This window comes from Venturia canescens, chromosome 1, assembly GCF_019457755.1.
Source record: "Venturia canescens isolate UGA chromosome 1, ASM1945775v1, whole genome shotgun sequence".
In the NCBI taxonomy this organism is placed as follows: Eukaryota; Metazoa; Arthropoda; class Insecta; order Hymenoptera; family Ichneumonidae; genus Venturia; species Venturia canescens.
Genome location: NC_057421.1, coordinates 31,304,931 through 31,326,889, shown reverse-complemented (window position 1 = coordinate 31,326,889; position 21,959 = coordinate 31,304,931). Strand labels below are relative to the sequence as shown.

Here is a 21,959-nt window from a genome sequence, read left to right as displayed (position 1 = left end):
CGATCGCGCTTCGATCAAGCTTTGGAAAACATAAAATCGATTTCGAGTGAAATTTTCATTCAAACCAAAAAAATGCTCGATTCATACCTCCGAAATTGAGGGCAGGTGGCGCTACGACTAGTATTTCTGTGACCCTCGCGCGTCTATTTGAACTCCGTCGGGTTCAGAATCTCACGAGGGTGTGAATTCCCTTGCAGTCTATTATGAACCTTCAATGTTTGAGGTGGCGAAGAATTACTCGTCCTTTATAGCTTCATTCGTGACTTATTTGCCTGAGAAAAAAGTGTCTCACAATTGTATTGACAAAATATAAGTGATTTGAACTTGAAATTCCTGAAATTGAAAAACCCTTATTTCGGAATGTTTTTCCATCGCGATTGCTAACAAGGACAAAGTTACATCCAAAAAAAAAATCAAATCTCCTTAAAATTCGCTTTAATCAATCGATGCTTCTCATTTAAATGAAGTTTCTCCACGTGTCCATTCAAATAGTTCATTGAATAGATTTGAAAAATGATATTAAAACGAAAAAAAATATCGGAGACAATAAGTGAGGAAAAATAATGTTGTTCAGATTCGAAATTTGCACAAAAACTAACACACCGTTAAAAAATTTGATTAGAAGCTCGCGTTCGACATGTAAAGTGCGCTAAATAAGACCGCGAGAATTTCTGTGACGAATCCGAAGATCGAGGGTTAAATAAAATGGCGAAATTCATAGCTACCGTAAAAGCAATAATTACTCGTTTGGTGTTCGCGTCTCACGGTTTCATTGCGATTTGGCAAGTGACTAATTTCAAGAAAAATCCATTGTACTGGTACCTGAGCTGTCCGATATTGTTTTTGTTCTTCGAGGGCATATTCACTCTGACGATAAAAGCAAATCAGGAGTGGAAATGGTGAGAAATCAAGTTGAAAATTTGTAGCATTTAAATAAAATGTTAAATTCCATTGAGATTCATAATTCCTTATTCGGCTGGATATTTTTCACGATTTCGGATGGCCAACAAAATTCGTTGGGCTCCGATTCTCCCATAACGAAGTTGCGCTAACAAGACAATTTTCCGGAGCATAACGCTTTATCCACGAGGTCAAATTGGGCACAATACTTCTCACCTAAGCGTACACTCTCGCACACATATTCGTAAAAGTCACTCTCTCATTCGCATCCCTTTTTTCTTCGATCCTTCCACTCCGACGAACGGAAATTGAGCATTAGTTACTCCCGGACAAGCTGTCCCACAGATGTGTACACTTTGTATCCTATCTACCCTCGTTTATTCCCCTTCGCGACGACAGGAGAGGAAGCAGGTCGAAAAATATTGACCTCGAAAGGTGACCCCATTACACCTGTTTTTTGCCACTCCGAAAAATCTATCGGTCATTTTTACCTTGGCAGGATTCGTTGAAAGCGAAAACGTGGAGGATCCTTTGCTACAAGAATTTTAGGGGAAGAATAAAAATTTAGGAAACACGTAAAAGTGTTAACTGGACAAATTTCTGAAAGGAGATTTCGAAAAACCATTTTCAACGTCTGCCTCACAGTTTCATCTTTTATCCCTGCAAAGTGAGGCAGAATATAAATTCGAATGGGACAGAATGTGAGCTAGGAAATTTGAAATGTTCCATATTTTTCAAACCGTGGAAACCACACTGGTGCAAATTTGCACCCACGAAAATGTCAAGTGTCCAAAATTTCAGAATTCCTTTCTTCAATTTGACCATTTTTCTATAATAAAGATCTGTGCATTCGACTAGACCTTTGTATCTGTATTTTTGTGCTGAATTCAAATCCGGGCTCAACTTGGCTTGCTCGATGAACCTCAAATTGGACTTTCTACACTCTCGCTTTGACTAAAATTTTCTTTAAAACTTTGGAGACCTGAGTCGACAACAAGGAGAACGATTTCACCGAGACAAGTGAAATTCCTGCTGGACGCTAGAGAGAGAAAATAGAAAGGGATGGAGACACCGCTGCGCAGTTCATTCGAAGAAAAATGAACGCGTCACAAAATAAAAATGGTCTAAAATGAAGCGCTTTTCTTACATCATCGATATCGCTGTTGCTTCTTACTCTCGTATTCGTGATCAAGATTAACGGACTCTGAATTCTAATCCAGTGTATGTCAACGTGCTTCTAAACAAAAAAAAGTTTCCCTGATTCATAACTACGATTATTCGCAATTCTCACCCATTTTCACGATTTTTTACAATTTACTCGAGACTTTGGAGGTGATTGGCCAATTTGATCCCGGATTCAGATTCGGTGCGTCAGAACAGGATGAACTGCCCATTGAAGAAACACGTATAAGATATGCGCGAATTGTTTTGAGTTTAAAGCCATGTTTAAACCATGTTAAAAATATGAAGAATCTCAAAATGATAAAAATTTAATAAAATTTGGTAAATGTATTCTTTAAAAATATATAAGACAATATACATTTTTTAAAATTTTTCTACCACATAGCTCTCGAGTAATTGAACACTAAAGTTCACGTGTATAAGCATAGAGTTTACATATATAAAGTTATACATCCGTCAATAAGAACTTCGATTTAACGCTCAATTATTCGATAACCGTGTGGTAAAAAAATTTGAAAAAAATTGTATTTGTAAACTTGAAGTCAAAGAATGTTATCACCAAATTTGATCAAATTCTGATTATTTTGATTTCGTGACCCACCCTCTTAAGAACACAGAAAAAAACGCATTTATCGTTCAAAGACGAGAATTGAATATTGCATACGAAAGTTTATTTCCTTTCTGTCGATGAATTTTTCGGAAATTAGCAAAAAGAAGCTTGCTATTAAAGGAGATTATTCGTTTTTAATAATTTTGTTCATTCAATGACGAGTGTTCCACAAATGAACGATTCACTCTACATGAAGATACATATTGGGTCTAGCCAAGCGTACGAATCAATTTTTTTGTTTTCAGTGGCTGTGTAATAATCGATCGATTGATTCGTAACTCTGAAAAACTGTTTTCCACTTTCCAGGTTCTGTCCTTCAGTATTTTTGTACCTGGGAAGCGTGGTTCCAGCGATTTGGCTCCTGGAATTGGATAAGGTAGACAAGAGAATGAGAGCCCGTGGCACGAGTCTAAACATCACTGATACTTTCGATCTAACGAATCTCGAAGATCTTCGACACTTGGAAAAAGCGTTTGGAGTAAGAAAATGTTTTTGTAACAAAAAAAAAGCGTGAAAATGAATGGCAAAAATGGTTTTTATAATGAAAATCTACAATAACGAGTCTCCCATTTTGTTTTGCCAAGGTGAACTTTCGTCTTCCGGAAATTCAAATATCAACGGAGACCTGGGTGACTTTGATCGAGCAATTTTTAATGTTGATATTGATAATCGGCCGTTGGATGCTGCCGAAAGGTGACTTGACACGCGATCAGTTGAGTCAATTGTTGCTCGTTTATATCGGCACGGCTGCGGATATAATAGAATTTTTCGATTCGTTCAAAGAGGATAAAATAGCGAGGGAAACAGTTCTCGTTTATTTGACATTGGGAATATGGTCTTGGTCGTTGTTGCAATTCACGGTTGTATTGACTGCGACGAAATCACGAAAATCGAGACTTTCGTCGGGTACAACAATGAAAAAAAAAGTTCCAACTGAAACGAGTTGCTGCAGCATCGATGTTTGGGGAATTGCTCTCAACATGCTCCTCCAGGATGGACCATTCCTCGCTTTTCGTTTGATCCTCATCATTCATTATCAGATTGTCAGCTACATGAACATTTTTTTCACTTGTAAAAACACCCTCGTAATATTGCTTCAATTGTACCGACTTTACGTCGTGCAGAGTGAAAGCAAACACAAGAGAAAGAGGCGCAAATTGAGAAACGACGCTTATGAAATGCCGAGCATAAGCATCATCTCGCGTGGTGATGTTTACAAAGACACTCGTGGAAAATCCTTCCCCGATGAGAGACGACGAAAACACAGACGTGTTCACGACATTGAAATGCGATTCTCCAACAGCGAAGACTCCACCGAAGAACTGGACCGATACGAACTCTCACCGAGAAACCTCGAGAGAAGCAAAAGGTTTATTCAAATGTTCTGTTCGCTGTGCTTTTATTATTTTTTTTTATTTATTTTGCTGAAAGAATAACCTGATCGCACTCGAGAAAATGAAGTTTTAACGATTACTTTCATTATTGCCAAACACATTATTTCGATCCTGTTAAATTGTCAAGAAAAGACGTCCATTTGGGACTAATAAATATCAATTAAAGGTAACTAGTGTACTGCGCATGCTAGTCAAATGCCTGTTAAATTTTCAAAACGCTTTTAGACCGAGGTTAACGTACCGATTAAACGTATGGTTAGTAGATATGCATTAAAGCATTTTTTATTAACGTGAAAAATATTAGAAACGATGGTTTTGCAAAACCACTGATAAATGCAAATTTCCATGATGAAACATTTTCACAGGTATTTATCAAAGATTATCCGTATTTGTTAATGACTGTAATTAGTCAGTGAACGTAATTAATGAAAAAGATTTTTCGCTTAATGAATAATCAGCTGCAACGGTGGAACGTTTCAATTTAAAAAAAAACTACACGGTGGATTCTGGAAATTTGCATTTATCAGTTGATGGTTTTGCAAAGCTATCGTTTTTTATATTTTTACATGTCTAAAAGCGTTTTAAAAATTTAGCATGGATTTGACTAGCATGCAGTACAGTAGTTACCTTAAATTGTCAAGAAAAGATGTACGTTTGGGACTAATAAATATGAAAATAAAAAAATAAAAATAAAAAAATATCTATCGAAATTCAATGGATTTTTATTCTTTAATGATTTTTTTATGTCAGTAAAAACTTATTATTCTCTATCCATTTAAAACGAATCAAATTTTTGTGCTGGCACTAACGTGGATTTTTATCAAAAGCCAAAAATCAGATTCTTATCGCAACCAAATTATAATTAGCTTCATTTCAGTGTTAGGCTGGGTTGTCTCCATTGCAATTTTGGCAAGTTTATTGTGACTGATGAAACATTTTTAAAAGTTGTAGGAAGACGAGACAGGACACGGGATACTCGACGTCGAGCTCTCGAAACTCCTCGAAAAAGGACAAATTAAAGAAACGCGAAAGCAAAAAGAATTCCAGTCGTCATGAGGAGTCAACGAGAAAAGAAGATTCCAGCGAGGATGATAAGCACAATAAGAGAAAGAAAACGGAGAAAAGATCATCGAGCAGAAATGACAAAAAGAATAGCGAGAGTGGAAAAAATTCTGTGAGAATTCGAAATGAAGATGCGAGCAAGAAAAGAAACGAGAAAGAAATTTCAGAATCGTCGTCCAACGAATCGACAGAAGATCAAAGTCAAAGCGAATCTAGCACCTCCGAATCTGAAAAAATGAGGTTCGTTGCTAAAATACCAGCACTTTGAACTTAATTCTTTCGTTTTCATTCTTGTGCTAAAAATGAATTTAGGGTTGATTGATCCTTCATAAAAGGAAAAGATTCGTTTGAAGTTACTCGGGAAAACAAGAATTTGGAAAATTCGCGAGCGAAAAGAGTTATGAAATTCATTAAAAACCGTAGAATTCGTAGAGAATCGTAACATTGGACGAGGCAGAAAATTTTCTGAATTTATCAAAATTGTTAAAATCCAAAATTTTTAACTAGAAAATAATAAATGTCAGATTTTTGCACACCTCAAAATTGATAATTCGATGATTTCAATAAAAACCATTTTGAGACAAACTAAAATATGTTGCACTTTCGGAAATTTCGAAAAATCGTTGCTCGAATCGCTCTCAATTCGAATAACTTTTACGTCATTTTTTTCCAGGCACGGTCGTCGTAAACGACGAGCGAATAACGATTGACAACGAAGACTCGGGATCGTGGCATTGATGGTTCTTTATCTAGCTATCCTGGTGGTATTTTTGTTGTTTATTCACGCCAATATAAACGACGGATTGGTAATAATCGCCACGAGAGAAATCAGGATGCATAATAATTCAACAAAGAAGAAAAATTCTTGAACTTGGTTATTTTAACTTATTTATCGTTCGACTATTGCACGGTTTATAAACACGCGAGATTCACCAATACCAATGTGAATGGAGTGAACAAATTATGTGTAAGTAATGCACTTAGAAAAAAAAATATATATTAGAAGACGAAAATTGGAGAATTTTTCTGTATCGAAATTCTTAACTCTTCAAACGATAATAAATAAATGAATTGCATTAACGACTATATAGAATGAATAAAAAAAAAAAATCACTAAAATTCCAGTTCCTCTCTCCACCGCGAAGAAAAATGCGCTGCAGTTAGAACAAAGCAGGAATGCCTGTTTTTCTACCTTTCGAATGTTTCCAATCCTCAAAACTAGTTTTTCAGGCGATCTAAAAACTCTAATTTAGTGACATAAAAAAATTGAATATTTTTTAAAATTCTAATTCAACAATATCTCAAACGACCAGTTTGAACAATATAAACAGCAGTTTCGTTCATTCCACGTTCGATGTTTTTCAATACAATATCACGAGTCGAGCCACTGGATATTTTGAACGGAATCCAAAGTGTCCATGTATTCGCTAACGTTATCCTGATCGACACCGGAAGCAGCGCAATACAAAATGGTAGTGTCCTCGATAAGTTCTTGGAGCCATTTCCGAGATTCGTCTGTTTTGGCTTGCGGCTTTCTGTCGTCCTTAGACTCGCGAGGTTTCGGGGTGGTTAGATCCATGGCCTGATTATCGTCGTTTCTGATTGGTGTATCGCACCGAGATGTTACGGTGGCTGAAACTGTTCGAGGCAATATTCAATTACTATTTTCCAATAAAAATTCAAGCAAATTTATTTCTACAAAATGTCTGCGACTAAAATTTATAAACAAACGACAAATTTGTTGGTTCGTTCATTACGATTGGAAAATAAATAAATAAAAAAACGTGAAATTGATAAATAAAGAAGCCTCAATCGATGCGAGGGTAGAAATTGGATTTCATATTTTATGAAATACACGGAGAAAATTAAATTTGAAAAATTACCGCGAGTAACGAGCAGCAATTCATCATATTATGGAAGAAAAATTGAATTTTCCTATAAATTAAATATTTATTGTTCCAAATAGGAACTTTTGCCAGAGTATTTAGTCAATTTTGACATCATATCTGCAATATTGACTCTTATAAAACTGAAGATTCTGCTAAATCTTTAAAATTTTACAGTCCGTTACAGGAATTAATACTTTTCCTTAAGATGATGGATCAGTCGGTAATCACAACCGTGAGTGCGAGAGAGATAGCTGCAAATTTTGAAAAGGAAATTTTTCAACATCGTTCGTCTGATCGAAAAAATAAAAATGTCATCGGATTTTTGCGATCGTGCTGCGTGCGATGACATTTTTATCATTTTAATCGGACGAACGATGTCAAAGAGTTTCAATTTCAAAAATTCGAGGTGTGATTACCGACTGATCCATCATCTTAAGGAGGATGGATCGCGACGATACAATGTTGCCATGATAAACCATGTTAAATATATGAAGAATTTCAAAGTGATAAAAATTTAATAAAATGTGTTAAATGTATTCTTGAAAAATATATAACTCAACAGAATTTTTTTAAGATTTTTCTACCACATAGCTCTCGAGTAATTGAACACTAAAGTTCACGTGTATAAGCATAGAGTTTACATATGTACAGTTATACATCTCGTGCAAAATAACTTCGATTTAGCGCTCAATTATTCGATAACCATGTGGTAAAAAAAATTTGTAAAAAATTGTATTTGTATACTTAAGGAGTTTCGGTACAGGCGATACAATGTTGCCATGCTAAACCATGCTAGAAACATAAAAAATTTCAAAAAGCTCAGAATTTTATAAAATTTGGTGAACATATTCTTCGGTGCCAAATTTGACAGTACACATTTTTTAAGATTTTTCTTCTACACAGTTATCGAGTAATTGATCAATTAAGTTCACATGTATAAGCATAGCGTTTCCATATATATATAGGTATACATTCCGGGCATAAGAAATCTGCTTTAATGCGTAATTACTCGATAACTGAGTAGAAGAAAATTTTGAAAAAATTTGTGTTTTCGCACTTGATGTTAAAGAACATTATCATGAAATTTGATAAATTTCTTAATATTTAGACTTCTGTACCGAAACTCCTTAATGCCTAAGAATGTTATCACCAAATTTTATCGAATTCTGATTATTTTGATTTCGCGATCCATCCTCCTTAACTTGTCTCTGCAGTCAAATATATCGCGGTAAATGTTACAGTGTTACACAAATGTTACACAAATATATCAGTTAAATGTCATATTAAATATAACCGTTTAATTCTCTCCGTGTACGAAACTGAAAAAAGGGAAATTTCGGGCAGCGATTACTGACGAAAATACCTTGTCGATTGGCGAGATTGAAGGAGCCACGGAAATGACTAGTTTCTACCATTTCCTGCGGCCGGTGGTTCATGCTCATATTTTTTGGATGTTCAACGAAAGAAAAGAAGGCGTTACGACTCGTGGAAGCGTTGGAGGACTGTTGGATCGTTTTGACAGTTTTCGTAGTCGCTCTAACATTGAGAACGTTCGAAGCGTTATAAGTGACGTTTCTGACGGCTGAATTATTCGCAGCTTTCTGGTTGTACTCGGCGAGGATTTTGGCGATTTCGGCTGCTTGATTCGAGTAAGTGAATCTCGGAGAAGCAGGAATATCCTGGTTGAGGGGAACGCGATGTGGATTGTGAAAGGCTGAGGTGGAGGCACGGGAAGTTGGACAATTGGGATTTTCCATGGCGGTGTCTTGAGGCGATTTCATAGGCACTTTTGTAGCGACCAAAGCCGTAACCGGACGTGTTGGATAATTTGGAGTTTTGAAAGATTTGGAGATCGAATTCTCGGCTTCTTCGTTGGGCAGTAGATTGTTGTACATCGAGGACATTTCCATGAGTGCTTCATCGCTTATAGCGTTGTCATCGAGTTTCCCAAGATTTTGCAGTTGCGCAGACTCCTGGGAGTCCTTGCTCTTCTTAGCAGCGGCTATTTTTTCAGCCGTTTTCCCCGAGGGGTCGGTGGGTTTCAGGAAAATAAGAGTGTTTTTGGACGAACGATTGAATACTTCTTGGAGAATGTTTCCCTGAATGTTCCTGACGTTAGTGAAATGGATCGTTTTTCTTGGGATGACCAGGCACTTGGGCATCTCATTTGGTACGTTATTGCCAGGGAAAGTTTCTGGAATCTTATTCGCAGGTGGCCCATTGTTCGGAGGTAAGACGAGCTGAGGCATTCTCATTTTGTTCTGGTGGAACTTGAGAATTTCCGGTCCCCTCGTACCCGTTCCACCGGGGTTTTCTTCGCGCGGGAACGTCCGAATTTTCATGTCGACGTTTCTCTTGTAATTAGGGGTCACGACTCGAGCGCAATACGCGAGAACCGAGTGGAAACTTCCGTGCATACAAGCCTGAAAAGAATTCCCTGCCACGAGAGATTCTCTCTTGTCCACGAAGTCAAGACTCCTCGGGGCGCTGTAATAACGCAATCGCTCAATGTTTCTTCTCCCCTGTGTCATCGAAACACCTTCGAGATTAGGGTCGACCGAAACAACCTCGATGACAGGGTCCTCTATTATTTCTCTGTACGTTTCCCCGTCCAGACTCACGTAACTTCGCTCGTTGTACTCGTAGGCCAATCCGACTTGAGAGTGCCATATCGGCCTTTCGTGCATCCCATGCGACGGCCATTCTTTCCATTCTAGAGCATCGTTCACCGTTGGTGCTTGATAAGTTGCCCCAACTGTGTACATTTTTCGCGTTACTGATCTCGTATTCATGTAGGGAGTCGGAGCTGCTCGCGCACGCTTCCTCGTTGGATTCTCAACGACAAAACTCGACTTTCGCTTCGCTGACAACAGACGTTGCCTCGGACGTGTGAAATCTTCGTCCACTGGCTTTTTCTTCTTGTTGCGCACTGGATTTCTACGTACTTCGACGATCCTGAAAAAGTCATTTGTCAAATTAGCTTTTTTGTTCACGTTCGTGTGACAATCGTCGTTTTCAAGTCGATTGGAATGCACTTTCTTAAGGAGGGTGCGGATCGCGACGATACAATGTTTCTATGCTAAACCGTGTTAAAAATATTAAAGAATATTAAAGAATTTCAAAATTATAAGAATTTAATAAAATTTGGTAAATATATTCTTTAAAAATATATGAGACAATATACATTTTTTTTAATTTTTCTAATACGTAGACATCCGACAACCTTTTCAATTATGAAATTCTTAAGGGGGGTGGATCGCAACGATACAATGTTGCCATGCTAAACCGTGTTAAAAATATGAAGAATTTCAAAATCATAAGAATTTAATAAAATTTGGTAAATGTATTCTTTAAAAATATATAAGACAATATACATTTTTTATTTATTTTTCTACCACATAGCTCTCGAGTAATTGAACACTAAAGTTCACGTGTATGAGCATAGAGTTTACCTATATACAGTTTATGTGCATCTCGTGCATAAGAACTTTGATTTAACGCTCAATTATGCGATAATCATGTGGTAAAAAAATTTGAAAAAAATTGTATTTGTATAATTGATGTCAAAGAATGTTATCACCAAATTTTATCAAATTCTGATTATTTTGATTTCGTGATCCACCCTCCTTAAAGGACTCCCCTTGTATGGCAGCCGGATTTTTGAGGTTTTTTCGCGATTTTTTTGCGGCGAGGAGCAAAACAAACTTTTTAAATTTGAAGGGCTTTATTGGTATTTCAACTTTGTGAGAGAATTTTTTAACTCTCATATCTCGGGTTAATTCGGTGTAAAACTACTCCACAGGAATCGAAAGAAAGACGAAAAAACCAAAGAGCGTTTTGACTTGTAAAGCAGTGGCTATCGCCTGAACTAAAATCATACAAAAGTATTAAAAATCAAAGGATTTTCGCGCTTTGGAACACCTGATTTTTATTTTCAATAATGTTCCAAAGCGTCTTCGCTTTGTGACTGTTCGCATTTAATTGTAACAATGAAAAAACAGTCAGTCCAAAGATTCGCGTAGTATCCCTAAGTTTACGTATTGGCAACACCGGTTCTTTCCATCTTTTTCCACTCGAGCACTCGTGAGTGTTTAACCTCATTTCCGTCAATATGTCAAATCGTGGTTAGTACTACACTCGGCTGCTGCTTCGCTGTCACGTCTCTTTGTCGTAGCGAGTCGTAAGAAATCAAATGCCGGAAGTTCAAATTAAACTTAATATTCCATTAAAAATAGGCTGATAAGTGCAACTTTTTTTGGGAGTATTAGATTGCTACAAATGTTAAGTATATAAATTTCAATTTTTTCCAGCATTTCATGAATTTCTATACAAATATATCCTTTTATAGTAACCGGAAGTTAAGTCGTTGAATGCAGTTTTGAAATTCCTCCACGAAAACCATCCGACTTTAATAACTAATTTCTCTGAAATCAGGTCGATAACCGACTCTGAAATTTTACACAGCCCTTTATTAAAAGTTAAAGTACAGCATACAAGAATTTTTTTTTTAATTTTATGAATTGAGACCTGCTGATAAAGTTACCTTAGCTAGAAAAGCCAAATTTAAGCAGTTGATGAAGAAATCATGATAATCGATTTTTGTACCATTGAATTTTCCATTTCCAACTTAAATCTCATTCGAATGAAATTGCATTAATTAAGAACGTTCATTTTCGTTTGAAAAAATGTGACATCATAATACGTTTTTTTTAGAATAAAATCGATCATGCATAGATTTTTATCGTTAACTTTCCAAAAAAAAAAAAAAAAAAAAAAAATATTCATAAGCCCCCTCTGGTTGAATTGAACACGAATCTGTAAGTTTTGAAAGATTTTCTTACTTTTTACTTCGGACGCTGCGGTACTGCATTCGTCTAACTTTATTGGCTGCATTATACGAAGCGGTGCCGCTACTTTCACTGCTGTTCGTCGAGTCCTTGGACGAATCATGAACGTAATCACTGTCGTCCTTTCCGGAAGTTCGGGCGTTTCCTGAGGTAGAGGCGGTGCAACTGGCCGCCTGTTTAATGAGTATCGTTCCAGGAGGTAGTCGAGACAAAATATCGGCACTTCCATCGTCGCCAGGATCAACGCGGAGGTTGTTTTTCGAGTGTCGAGGATCATCGACAGAGAGTTCCGAGTTGGAAACGTCCACTTGGAACTCGCGTCTGAGCTCCATTTTAGATTTGTCATCGCTCAACTCGATGATCCTGGGATTATTGTGAAATTTATTGATCTCTGCAGTACCAGCATTTCGGGGGACCGGTGCTTCGTCCAAAAGTATCACTTCCGTTCTTACACTCGTGTGTCTCTCTGGCTCACCGACAGTTTTCGTGGCTTTTAGCCCGCTGCTTTTTCGCGACTCATCCTCGATGACAGCTGCAACTCCGGAATCTCGGTACACTTTTTCGTTGGCTTCCAAACTCGTCGATGACTTTGGTATCTCGCACGTGATTTCTTTCGGTTCTTTGGCCATTTAAATAGTTCATGGATTCGCGTACTTCGGAGGCTTCAATAATACGGTATTTCGTACGAATACTTCAATAGACAAAGTCGAAATTTCCGTTTTTTAAAAGAGTCAGAGTTCTGATGAACCTGCGCAAAAAAAGTGGTGACGATCCGTGCGAAAACCTCGACAACGTTGAACCCAGTCAGTGTTTGTCAATGCCCTTTTCTCGTCTTGCAAGTGAGTCTGAGCGAACCTCGGATTTTAAATTCCCCTTGTAAATATCACTGCCGAGAACGAGGCTCGTCCCAACCGATTCTCATGCTCGTTCCCTTTTCAACACGTTCACACACAAACTTTTACTTAAAGAGGGAAAAAATTGAGGATTAATGTGCCGCAGTGGCTCAGATATTCGGCGGAACCTGTGACGAGTGTCTTTTGTCCGTAATTTTGAGATACGTTTGTCCAATGTTTTATTTTCTCTTGTCTGTGCTGTGTGTGACGTTTCGCAGAACCACCTGCCGGACAATCGGGACATTTAATCATCGGCATGTATATACACGGTAATTGAAAATTCCCTCGTTGACAGGTCGCCAAATTGTTGGCCCTCTAGCGAAAAATTCAATATCGAGGAGCCAAAACGATTGTGAGTTGGAGTAGAAGAAAAATTTATTTCGGAAAACTGTAACTAATCGTAAAAACGAGATACCAGATTGAAAATCAATCGTCGCAAGTTTCTCAATCAACATTTTTTAGCCACCCCTCGTAGTAATTGTAAAAACGTATTGAAAAATTTTTTGAACAATTAGTACTCGATGACAGTGTACCACTTCTTACGAATACTTTTCAACTTTTAATTTCATTGTTAGAGCATCAAAAAATGGATGTTCCAGTTATCCTGAAAGCAGTAATAATATAATTAGGAATTGAGGAAAAATAAAATCATTTTGTACGCATCGTTTTTATTGAAACATTATTCCAAATAAAATTCTACTTAATCTAGCTAGAGCTAAACGGTATCATCAGCCACATTTTTCATCAGTTTAAATTTATATATATATTTATATGTATATAATACGTACGAAATACAACTCGTAGATATTGCACGTAGACTAGTTTTTATGATTTTCAAGAGCTCTTTCGTCGCACTGTACCGCGCACCGTACGAAATATATTTACACAACAAGTATTTTATGAAAAGAAATTTCCCGATGAATTTGACACGTCGAATAGTTTCGCACTCCTGACAAGTACTTTTATTAGTTCATGTTGTCCGTCGTCAGAGTGAGTGTCGTAAGAATCGATCGCCTGTTCGGATTTACACCCAAATTTGCCCAGTTTATCCAGGAAAGTCGAGCGGTCAGATCTGCAAGGAATTACAATGTTGCAGATTTCTTATTTTCTTGTGAATTTTCATTTTCAACGTTTCGCACCTTCGTTCGTACATTTTCGTTTATATTGCGTGGCGGAAAAACGACTGATCGAGTCGGAAGCTTTCAATATTTAGCTTGAATGAACTGTGACGTTTTCATATTTTTGGAGTGTGAATGAAGACGAATAAATATTTGTCTCGGATTAAGCTTTCAGGGATGTCAGACTGGGAGTTTTGATGGAAAGCATGCGCGAGGATGTGTGTTTTGGAATCACAATGAAAACAGAAGGATGGAGAAGAAGGATTTCCTCATTGATTTTGAGGTTAGTTGAGGACGACGTTGAAGTTTGTAAGGTCGGAGTCCAACGAAATGAAGGAAAAAAAAATTTCTAATTCACCAATTTTTTATTCACGCTGGCGTAGACTAAAAAACTACGAATTGCAAATTAGGCAGGCAACAGAATTGGAGAATTAATGGAATTATTGGAGAGTTTTTTACATCATTTTTTTGGACTTCAACGTTGCAAACTTCGGCGTCATTATAGTCGAGGCCAGCTCCGGAAAGCGCGGTGAAAAATGTGCTTAAAAATGTTCAGCCACGTTTCACTTTACATACTTTGAGAAAGTGAACGATTTTATGAGAGTGAAAGTTTGAAAAATGAGATGAAATATTTTGACAGGGGACAAAAGGTTAAATTCCGTCGTAATATTTTATGGGACTTTTCTGTGTTGAATTTAAATATTGGTGACTGATGAAAACTCACCGCTCGTGTTCCACTCGGCTCGTACTCCACTGATCTGACCCCTAAGATATCTCTCGATAAACGTTAAAGGATCCAAACCAGCTGCAAGAACTTCTTGAAGGAGCGCGATGTAAGCAATTGCTAATCTGAGCGTGTCGATTTTCGAGAGGCGTTTCTCGTATGGGAACGTTGGCACGTGGCCCCTAAGTGCGTCGAAAGCCGAGTTGATGCTGCTAAAAATTTCAATCCCACTTACAATCGAGTGTTTTCGTTAACTTGTTGCTCCGAAATGAAGTAATTAATGTGCATTCATTTATTCACTTTTTTTCTTCAATGAGAAAAATCATTCTTACCTTAGCATCCGTCTGCGCTCTCGAATATTTGCCGCGTGTCTTTGAGCTCTGAAGGGGCTACCGTTCGGGTAGTAACTGTCCTCGACTCCATTCATTTCAGCGTCGTTGTGGTCTGGGAACATCGAATCTAGCATTTTATTGTATTATATTATTATTCTTCGATTGCCAAATTGTGTGTTTTATTCTATAAAATCACTATTATTAATTAAGATAGTTCATGCACGAAACGATTCTCTTGAGAAAGTCTCGAAAGTCTTGAAATTGACAGAGTTTAAGTGGGTAGTCGACTGACGCGCATATCAAATTTTAAAGGGCTCGTCTTGTTGATTATTTAGATAAACTTGTTTAAATATGAAGAAAAATACACAGGGTTATAGAAACTATGCGTAAAAAATCATTCATCTTTCCATATAACGAATGAACGGTTCTTACGAAGTTTATGAAAAAGTACACAATAACAATGAAGTATATAACAAAGGTCTGGGAAAAAATTCGAGACGATTGTCTTACTAGCAATAAAGATATGTAACTTTAAAGATAGAACGAAATTGGTAAAATGAGTAACCTCATCAAATTTACTTATTTCGGCATTTTGTTTCTCCTTGGCTTGGGCCATTCTTATCGTAGCCTTCAGTCTTTTTATTAATACTTTTTCTCGATCCATTTCCTTTGTGTTTTCTCTTTGCGCTCTTTAAAGCGATTTTTTACGTAAAAACTACAATATTTCAGCCAGGCACGAATGAAATTTTGTGCTCAGTCAGTGATGGATCTCCAATTAATTAATGGCTTGTAATTTCATTAGCCAAAGAATGGGTTGAAAAAATGTATTTACAATTTCTAATTAAGAAGTCTGACTTCAATTTGACATCAAAAGAGCTAAAAATCAAGTGATGTGTGGCCTGGTAGAAAAGCGAAATAATCACACGATTGAACGATGCGAAGAGAATTGAAACAGAGTTGAAGTCCAACGAGATGAAGGAAAAAAATATTTGTAATTGACCGATTATTTATTTCACGAATCATTGGTGTAGACTGAAAAAATTACGAATTCAAAATTAAGCAGGTAACAGAATTGGAGAATAACTGGAATTATTGGAGAGTTTTTTTACATCATTTGGTGGACTCGAACGTTGCAAACTTCAGCGCCATTTATTTTCGAGGAGAGTTGGCACAATAATTATTTTTAGTGGAAAAGTAAAATAACTCAGAAGATCGTGTGTTAAGAAATGTTCTGAATAAAAATGTTTTTTCGTATCGTTCGTAATGGGTGGATGCAGAATGAATGGAGAATTTACCTGATGTCGATATTGGCATGTGATAGTGTAACGGCGAATGGGTGTGCGGCGAGGCATGGGCCACATGTTGCGTTTGTCTTCCTGCATAAACGCAAGAAGGCAATTCAGCGAGATCTTCGCTGCTTATGTCGCTGCTTTGATCGACGTAGTATTGGGCACTGCAAAGGAAGCTCATTATCACTATTTTTCTTAATTTCAAAAGGAAAGAAAACTAAACTATTGCAGTGAATTTTTGAAGAATATTCTTCCTTCGAGTGGAAGCAAATTCGCGTATTCGATCATTTGTTCTCGAAATGATGTTACTTTCGTTTAACTTCAATTTTTTTCACTACTTTATTCCCACGAATAATCTCAACTGGAGGATTAAAATTGTACAAATAATGTCCAAAAAGTAAAAATGGTTTTGAGTTTGATGAAAATGAGCAAAAAGTGCACAACGAAAAGGACAATAATCGAACTGAAAATGTCGAAATCGAAATAGAAAACGAAAAAAATGTCAGGAAAATTTGTGGTGAGCTCACTTCGTACAGGCGACGGTAGAATCCGCAGGTCTTGAGGTGGTGGCGACCCTGTCGCGGCAATTGCGTTGCCCTCGTTCTTCGTATTCGTAGGCGGGATGAGACGCCATATCGAAAATCGCGCACGAAGCCACGACGAAAGATGGTCTGGGACACGTTATAAAAAAATGAAGAATCTTTCGACACGTCAGGGCACAAGTTTGGAGCTCGTGAAACTTAAGTTTTTCGTTATTTACTTCAACTTCGTGTGCAAACAAAAAACGAAGAGAAAAGTTAATTGAACACGAAAAACGATGATTTTTCGAGCGCCGAAGAAAGCAACTTTGAGGTGAAAAAAATGTGCAAATTTGTTGTTTTTAGATGCCGGAGTGACTCATCATTACGTGGAAAAATCACGAATCAATTAATTCCGTTGACACGACGATTTTTCGACTTTTTTGATGAAGTTAAGTGCAAACTTGAGAACGGAAGGTTCTTCATGAACAATCGTGCACGGACTATAAGAGTAATCCCTGGGGAAGCAGCCTTATATATGTGAGGGAGCCAAGTGCAAGTCGCATTAACTTACGAGGGGGATGAATCGATCACCAACCCCTGGGCGGAGTCACTGGCCAATCGGATTGCTGCGAGGGCGAAATTATTATCAGAGAAGGCTCGCATTGGTCGAAAGCACGAAAAGGGACGACGGAGACGGAGGGAACTCTGATCCTCGCTCTCGATTCGTTTCTCCTCTCGCTTTCTCGCGGTCCATAGCTTTTGAGGGAATAAGAGGGCAGCAGCGGGGGTGGAATACGCTCTGCGAATAACGAGAAACAAGGACACGTATATCCTGCAGTTTATTGTTACTGCCGTTTGAGCATTTTACTTTATTCCGCTAGCAATAAACGGAGTCGAGAATGGAGAGAGATGGAACAACGCGAGGAAAACTGTTTATTTATGTGCTAAAGAGAGAAAAAGGAAAAAGCTATAAAACGACAGACCACTCGAGTCGTCGAATCGGCTGTGAAAGAGAAGGATTCTCAACTCGAACTCTAAATGTCTTATTATGGCGAGTCAATTCAACTTTCCCCAGCAGGGGATTCGGCCCTTAAAAACCACGGGGGCGGTATTTTTAAAAACATTCAATAGAAAATGAATGAAATTTAGTGATTCAACAAAGACCACAGAAAAGATCGAAAAATGCGATGGTTTTTGGATTTTCACAAATTCTGTCGGTTGGTCGCGATGAGATTAATTACGGCGCAGAAGGGCCCGTCTAAATTCGGATTCCCTGTTTTCTAAATGCATCAGCAAGGGGTTTTGTTGCGAGAGAAAACTTGAAGTACGATATCGATTTTTCGGCACCTTGCATCAAAGTAAACAAAGATGATTGAAGAATTCACTTTTTTTATGAATATTGTATTTTACAATACAAGAGGCAGCGACTTCTTCCAGAAAAGCGAATGTGAATGAGGGAGAATCGTTAGAACCTGATAAAATTCTCACCTAACCTCGAACCACGAAAATCTGTGAGAATTGTAAAAATTCTTCAAAATTTTAAGGCACGACGCTGAAGTTTGCAAGGTCGGAGTCCAACAAAATTAGCGAAAACGACATTTGTAATTCACCAATTTTTTATTTCACGAATCGCATTCGTATAAACTGAAAAACAACGAATCGCAAATTAGGCACGTAACAGAATTGGAGGACCACTGGAATTATTGGAGGGTTTTTTCACATCATTTCGTTGGACTCCAACGTTGCAAAGTTCAGCGTCATTTTGAGGCAGATTGTTGAGAAATGAAGGACGGATGAAAAAACGATATTTTTTCGATGCCCGACTAACGCGATAATCAATCTGACAGCCTGAGAAAATGGTGAGTATATTCGAGGGGATTTGAAATAGCCTGGTAAAACTGTCTAGCTCAAATATTAACACGAGGACGTGCGCTCGACTGTGATCGGCCCGACGGCAGAAGAGAGTGATATGAATAGGCCAATATTCAAATGAGCTGTGTTTGCCGGTATACACAATGGGAATGCAGAGACGGAGCTACCAATTATGCAAGGTGTTAATGCCACCACAATAGTTCGAATAGGGTTGTACGTACACATCGAGACGGTGGGGCAAAAGTATTGTCGATGGGCGGATGTCAGAGCCCTTTTCTCGCTTGCTCCCTTTATATGTGCCTTCTTATCTCATTCTCTCTTCTCGGAATATTACGTAAGACCTTTTACTCATCGGAGTTTCTCCCGATTGCCCGCACAACCATTGTCAAATCCTTTCGTACTGAGGACATTATTATTGGGACGTACGACGCTCGTCGATAATTAGGATTAGCTTTCCATTATCATACTTTGAATTCCTCTTCCTTGCTCTCTCTCCTTTCCTTGGCTTCTTTCTTTTTTCCAACGATGGATTTTTTGCTGAAGCATTCCTTATCGTGTTTCACAAGCCTAGTGATTTAAAAATTTTGTTGGTGCGTTTTGATCTTTTTTTTGCATCACTAGATAATTTTTCGACAGCATCGATGTAGGGAGAAAACGAATTCGTTTTGTAGAGCGAGGAATATATTATTTTTCAAGAATTTAAAATTTTTTGAAATCCCTATTTTTCGTTCCTTCAATTCTAAACAGTTGATTGCAAAAATTCTAAATGTTGATAGCAAAAAGTGATGCACGTGGAACTATATTTCGTTTTGTTTTCGAGTGTTATTCGCCATCTTAGACTAGCACTTACGATAAGTGGAAATTTATTGTAAATCACAAATTTTGACTGACAGCATAGTAAATTTTATGATAAATACACGAATATACATCGAATACGTGTGACATTTTGCCATACATATAGTTTTTTTTCAGGGCTGCCCGAGCATACTTTACAATATAAACATTTCAAGTGACTGAAAACATTTTTTAGTGTGCTTACAGAGAAAAACACTCTTGGGTCTTTTGAATAAAAAGTATGGGCATTGATCTTTTTACTATGGTGGATAAAACAGTTCTTTTTACTGCTCTTCTATAGCACATTTAGTTATAATGATATTTTTTCTTGGTTTGTTCGCTAATTTCATTGAAGGGCTGCTCACTGGCCAGATTACTGTGCTCTCGGGTTCAATCAAATCATTCGAATCAATTAATTTAAATTCTGTTATTCATTCGAAAACAACAAAATTGCGGTTGAATGAGTCATCGAATTTCGTTAATTGAAGTTTCCATACAACTCTTCGCTCGGCTATTTAAGTCGACCCTATTTAAACTGTTCATGACATTTAGAATTTTCGTCAAACGTTCAGTATTGTTTGCCATTTGGGACAGGCGATCGCAGATTTGCTTATTGCGACGCAGTTATTATTGCAGTTGTTCTTGTCTTTCGATTTCCAAATGTAATAGCAAACGAAGTAGAACAAAAGGTTTTTTGAAAGTTATAATTAAATCGAAATCAGTTCAGTGTATTCACATTATTTTCAGTTCACATTATTTTTTTCACATATGAAACCAGAGAAACAGTTTTTCTAAATGTCATTTGAAAAATGAAAAAACACAGCCAGCTTTAGACCTTTTTTCTCAATGTTCATTGACAGATTAACGCAGTCAACACGCATTTGTTTACTTCTTTTGAGAAGCGATTGATTTAAAATTTTACGTACCATTTGCATGCCTCGATCTTATCTGCGCGGTCGATTCTTATCAGGGATTTACAACTGCGGAATATTAAACGGATAGTTATGTTTGGAATCAACGGATTCGAATCGATTCAACGTTCAATTTCATCCGACTCGTCGCGAAGCTGTTTGCCGGGTTAAAAAACTCATTGAGCCGTGGGATAAAGTTTACCAAACAAAAAGACACAGATTTGTATCGTTTTGTCTATTCGTCATTGGCAAAGAAACTTGAGCGATTTTGAGTACCGAACCATGACCAATTTCGAGAGCTTCCCATTGTCACCCTCAGCGACCGGGAAACGATTATTTATCTCAATTTGTCACGAGTGCGAGGGGGGCCAGTTTGAATGAGATAGAGAAAGAGAGAAAGCCAGATGAATTCTCTGGTTTGGACCACAAATATAAACCGCACACGCGAGTCATTCGTTTTTATTTATTCGTAATTCTCACGTGAAACGAAAAATTTTGTGCTCGTGAGTTAATCAATTACGAGTTTAAATCCGCGTGACAAACATTATCCGCGACGAATGGAAAATAATGCGCATAAACCTGCCAAAATGAGACGAAATTTTTGAAAAAATATCAATTGTAAGAATTTTCGAAGTTATTGTCAAGGAAAATGTTACGATTTTTGTTACAGCTTACTTTATCGAATCCAAGAAAAAGGAAGCGCAGGTTTATTCTCCAAAAATGAAAGAATCCCTGAAAATGGACTTTTTTTCACTTTCAAATCAACGAAATGTGGTCAAACTTCCTAGAAGATTTTTTGGATACGGAGCAGAGGAAAAAATTAACTCGTTTGTTAGATCGAGCCAAAACCCATAATCAGCCAGATCATAGATTTCGGGGTTAAAGGAATTTCGAGATTTGGGGATCAGATAATCAGAAAGTTGGAGTTTCGTGAAGTGGATATGGGACTTTGGAGATTCGTCTCTCCTCGATTTCCATGCAAACATTTAATTCCCGATTACACTGTTGAAACGAGGGTGGCAAAGGGGAGAGTGGGTCGGCGGTCGAGGTTTGTTCTGTGTATGCTCTTTATACTAACAGGCTCAGCTACCCTTGTGTCAGCGCCAGTTATGAAAAGAGAAAGAGAAACGCGAGGGGGTGAAGCAGTGAAAAAAGAAAGAAAACTTTCGGAAGCGGCTGCCAGCGAGCGGAAAGGAGGACCCAAAAAGTCGACGCGGGCGGAGGGAAACGGAGAAAAACCGCGAATAAACACTGAACCTACGGAAAGAGATAATTCGATAAGGAGAGAGAAATTTATAGCAGAGAAAACGAAAGCCACGAAAAGGGCAGGCGGAAAACGATGCAAGAGTATGAAAAAAAAAAAATAACGAAGATCGAGCAGACAAAGACAAGGAGCGAATTAGACGAAGAATGCAATAATAAAAAACGACCGAAATGATCGAAAGTATTGCGCGAAAAAAAACCAAAAAACCAGGGATCGAGGAAAACGAGAAAAAGATCGAAAAATCGGAGAGAGTGAGAGAAAGTCCGAGGGGAAGATAAAAGTACATGTAGGAAGTTCCAGGAGTGTTTTGGACCCCT

At 37.7% G+C, this 21,959-nt stretch overlaps 2 protein-coding genes across 6 annotated transcripts; one reads left to right on the top strand and one right to left on the bottom strand.

Moving 5' to 3' along the window:
- Nucleotides 1-705: 705 nt before the first annotated feature.
- LOC122410601 (transmembrane protein 26) lies at nt 706-6,097 on the top strand. Its single transcript, XM_043418861.1, has 5 exons — nt 706-899; nt 2,999-3,170; nt 3,277-4,061; nt 5,038-5,388; nt 5,822-6,097. Exons 1-5 carry the CDS (start codon nt 706-708, stop codon nt 5,856-5,858), a joined length of 1,539 nt encoding a protein of 512 aa, XP_043274796.1. The 3' UTR covers nt 5,859-6,097.
- Nucleotides 6,098-13,425: 7,328 nt separating this feature from the next.
- On the bottom strand, nt 13,426-17,249 carry Fer2 (48 related 2). Of its 5 annotated transcripts, none has more exons than XM_043411247.1 (5): nt 16,768-17,249; nt 16,247-16,404; nt 14,952-15,078; nt 14,620-14,849; nt 13,426-13,849 (listed from the first exon to the last, which is right to left on the bottom strand). In XM_043411247.1, the coding sequence occupies exons 1-5, from the start codon at nt 16,872-16,874 to the stop codon at nt 13,743-13,745; spliced, it is 729 nt and encodes a 242-aa protein (XP_043267182.1). In that variant the 5' UTR covers nt 16,875-17,249; the 3' UTR covers nt 13,426-13,742. The 5 variants fall into 5 exon arrangements, with proteins under 5 accessions (XP_043267182.1, XP_043267198.1, XP_043267205.1 ...); XM_043411263.1 differs by having other exon boundaries at nt 14,620-14,831; XM_043411270.1 differs by having other exon boundaries at nt 14,620-14,828.
- Nucleotides 17,250-21,959: the final 4,710 nt, after the last annotated feature.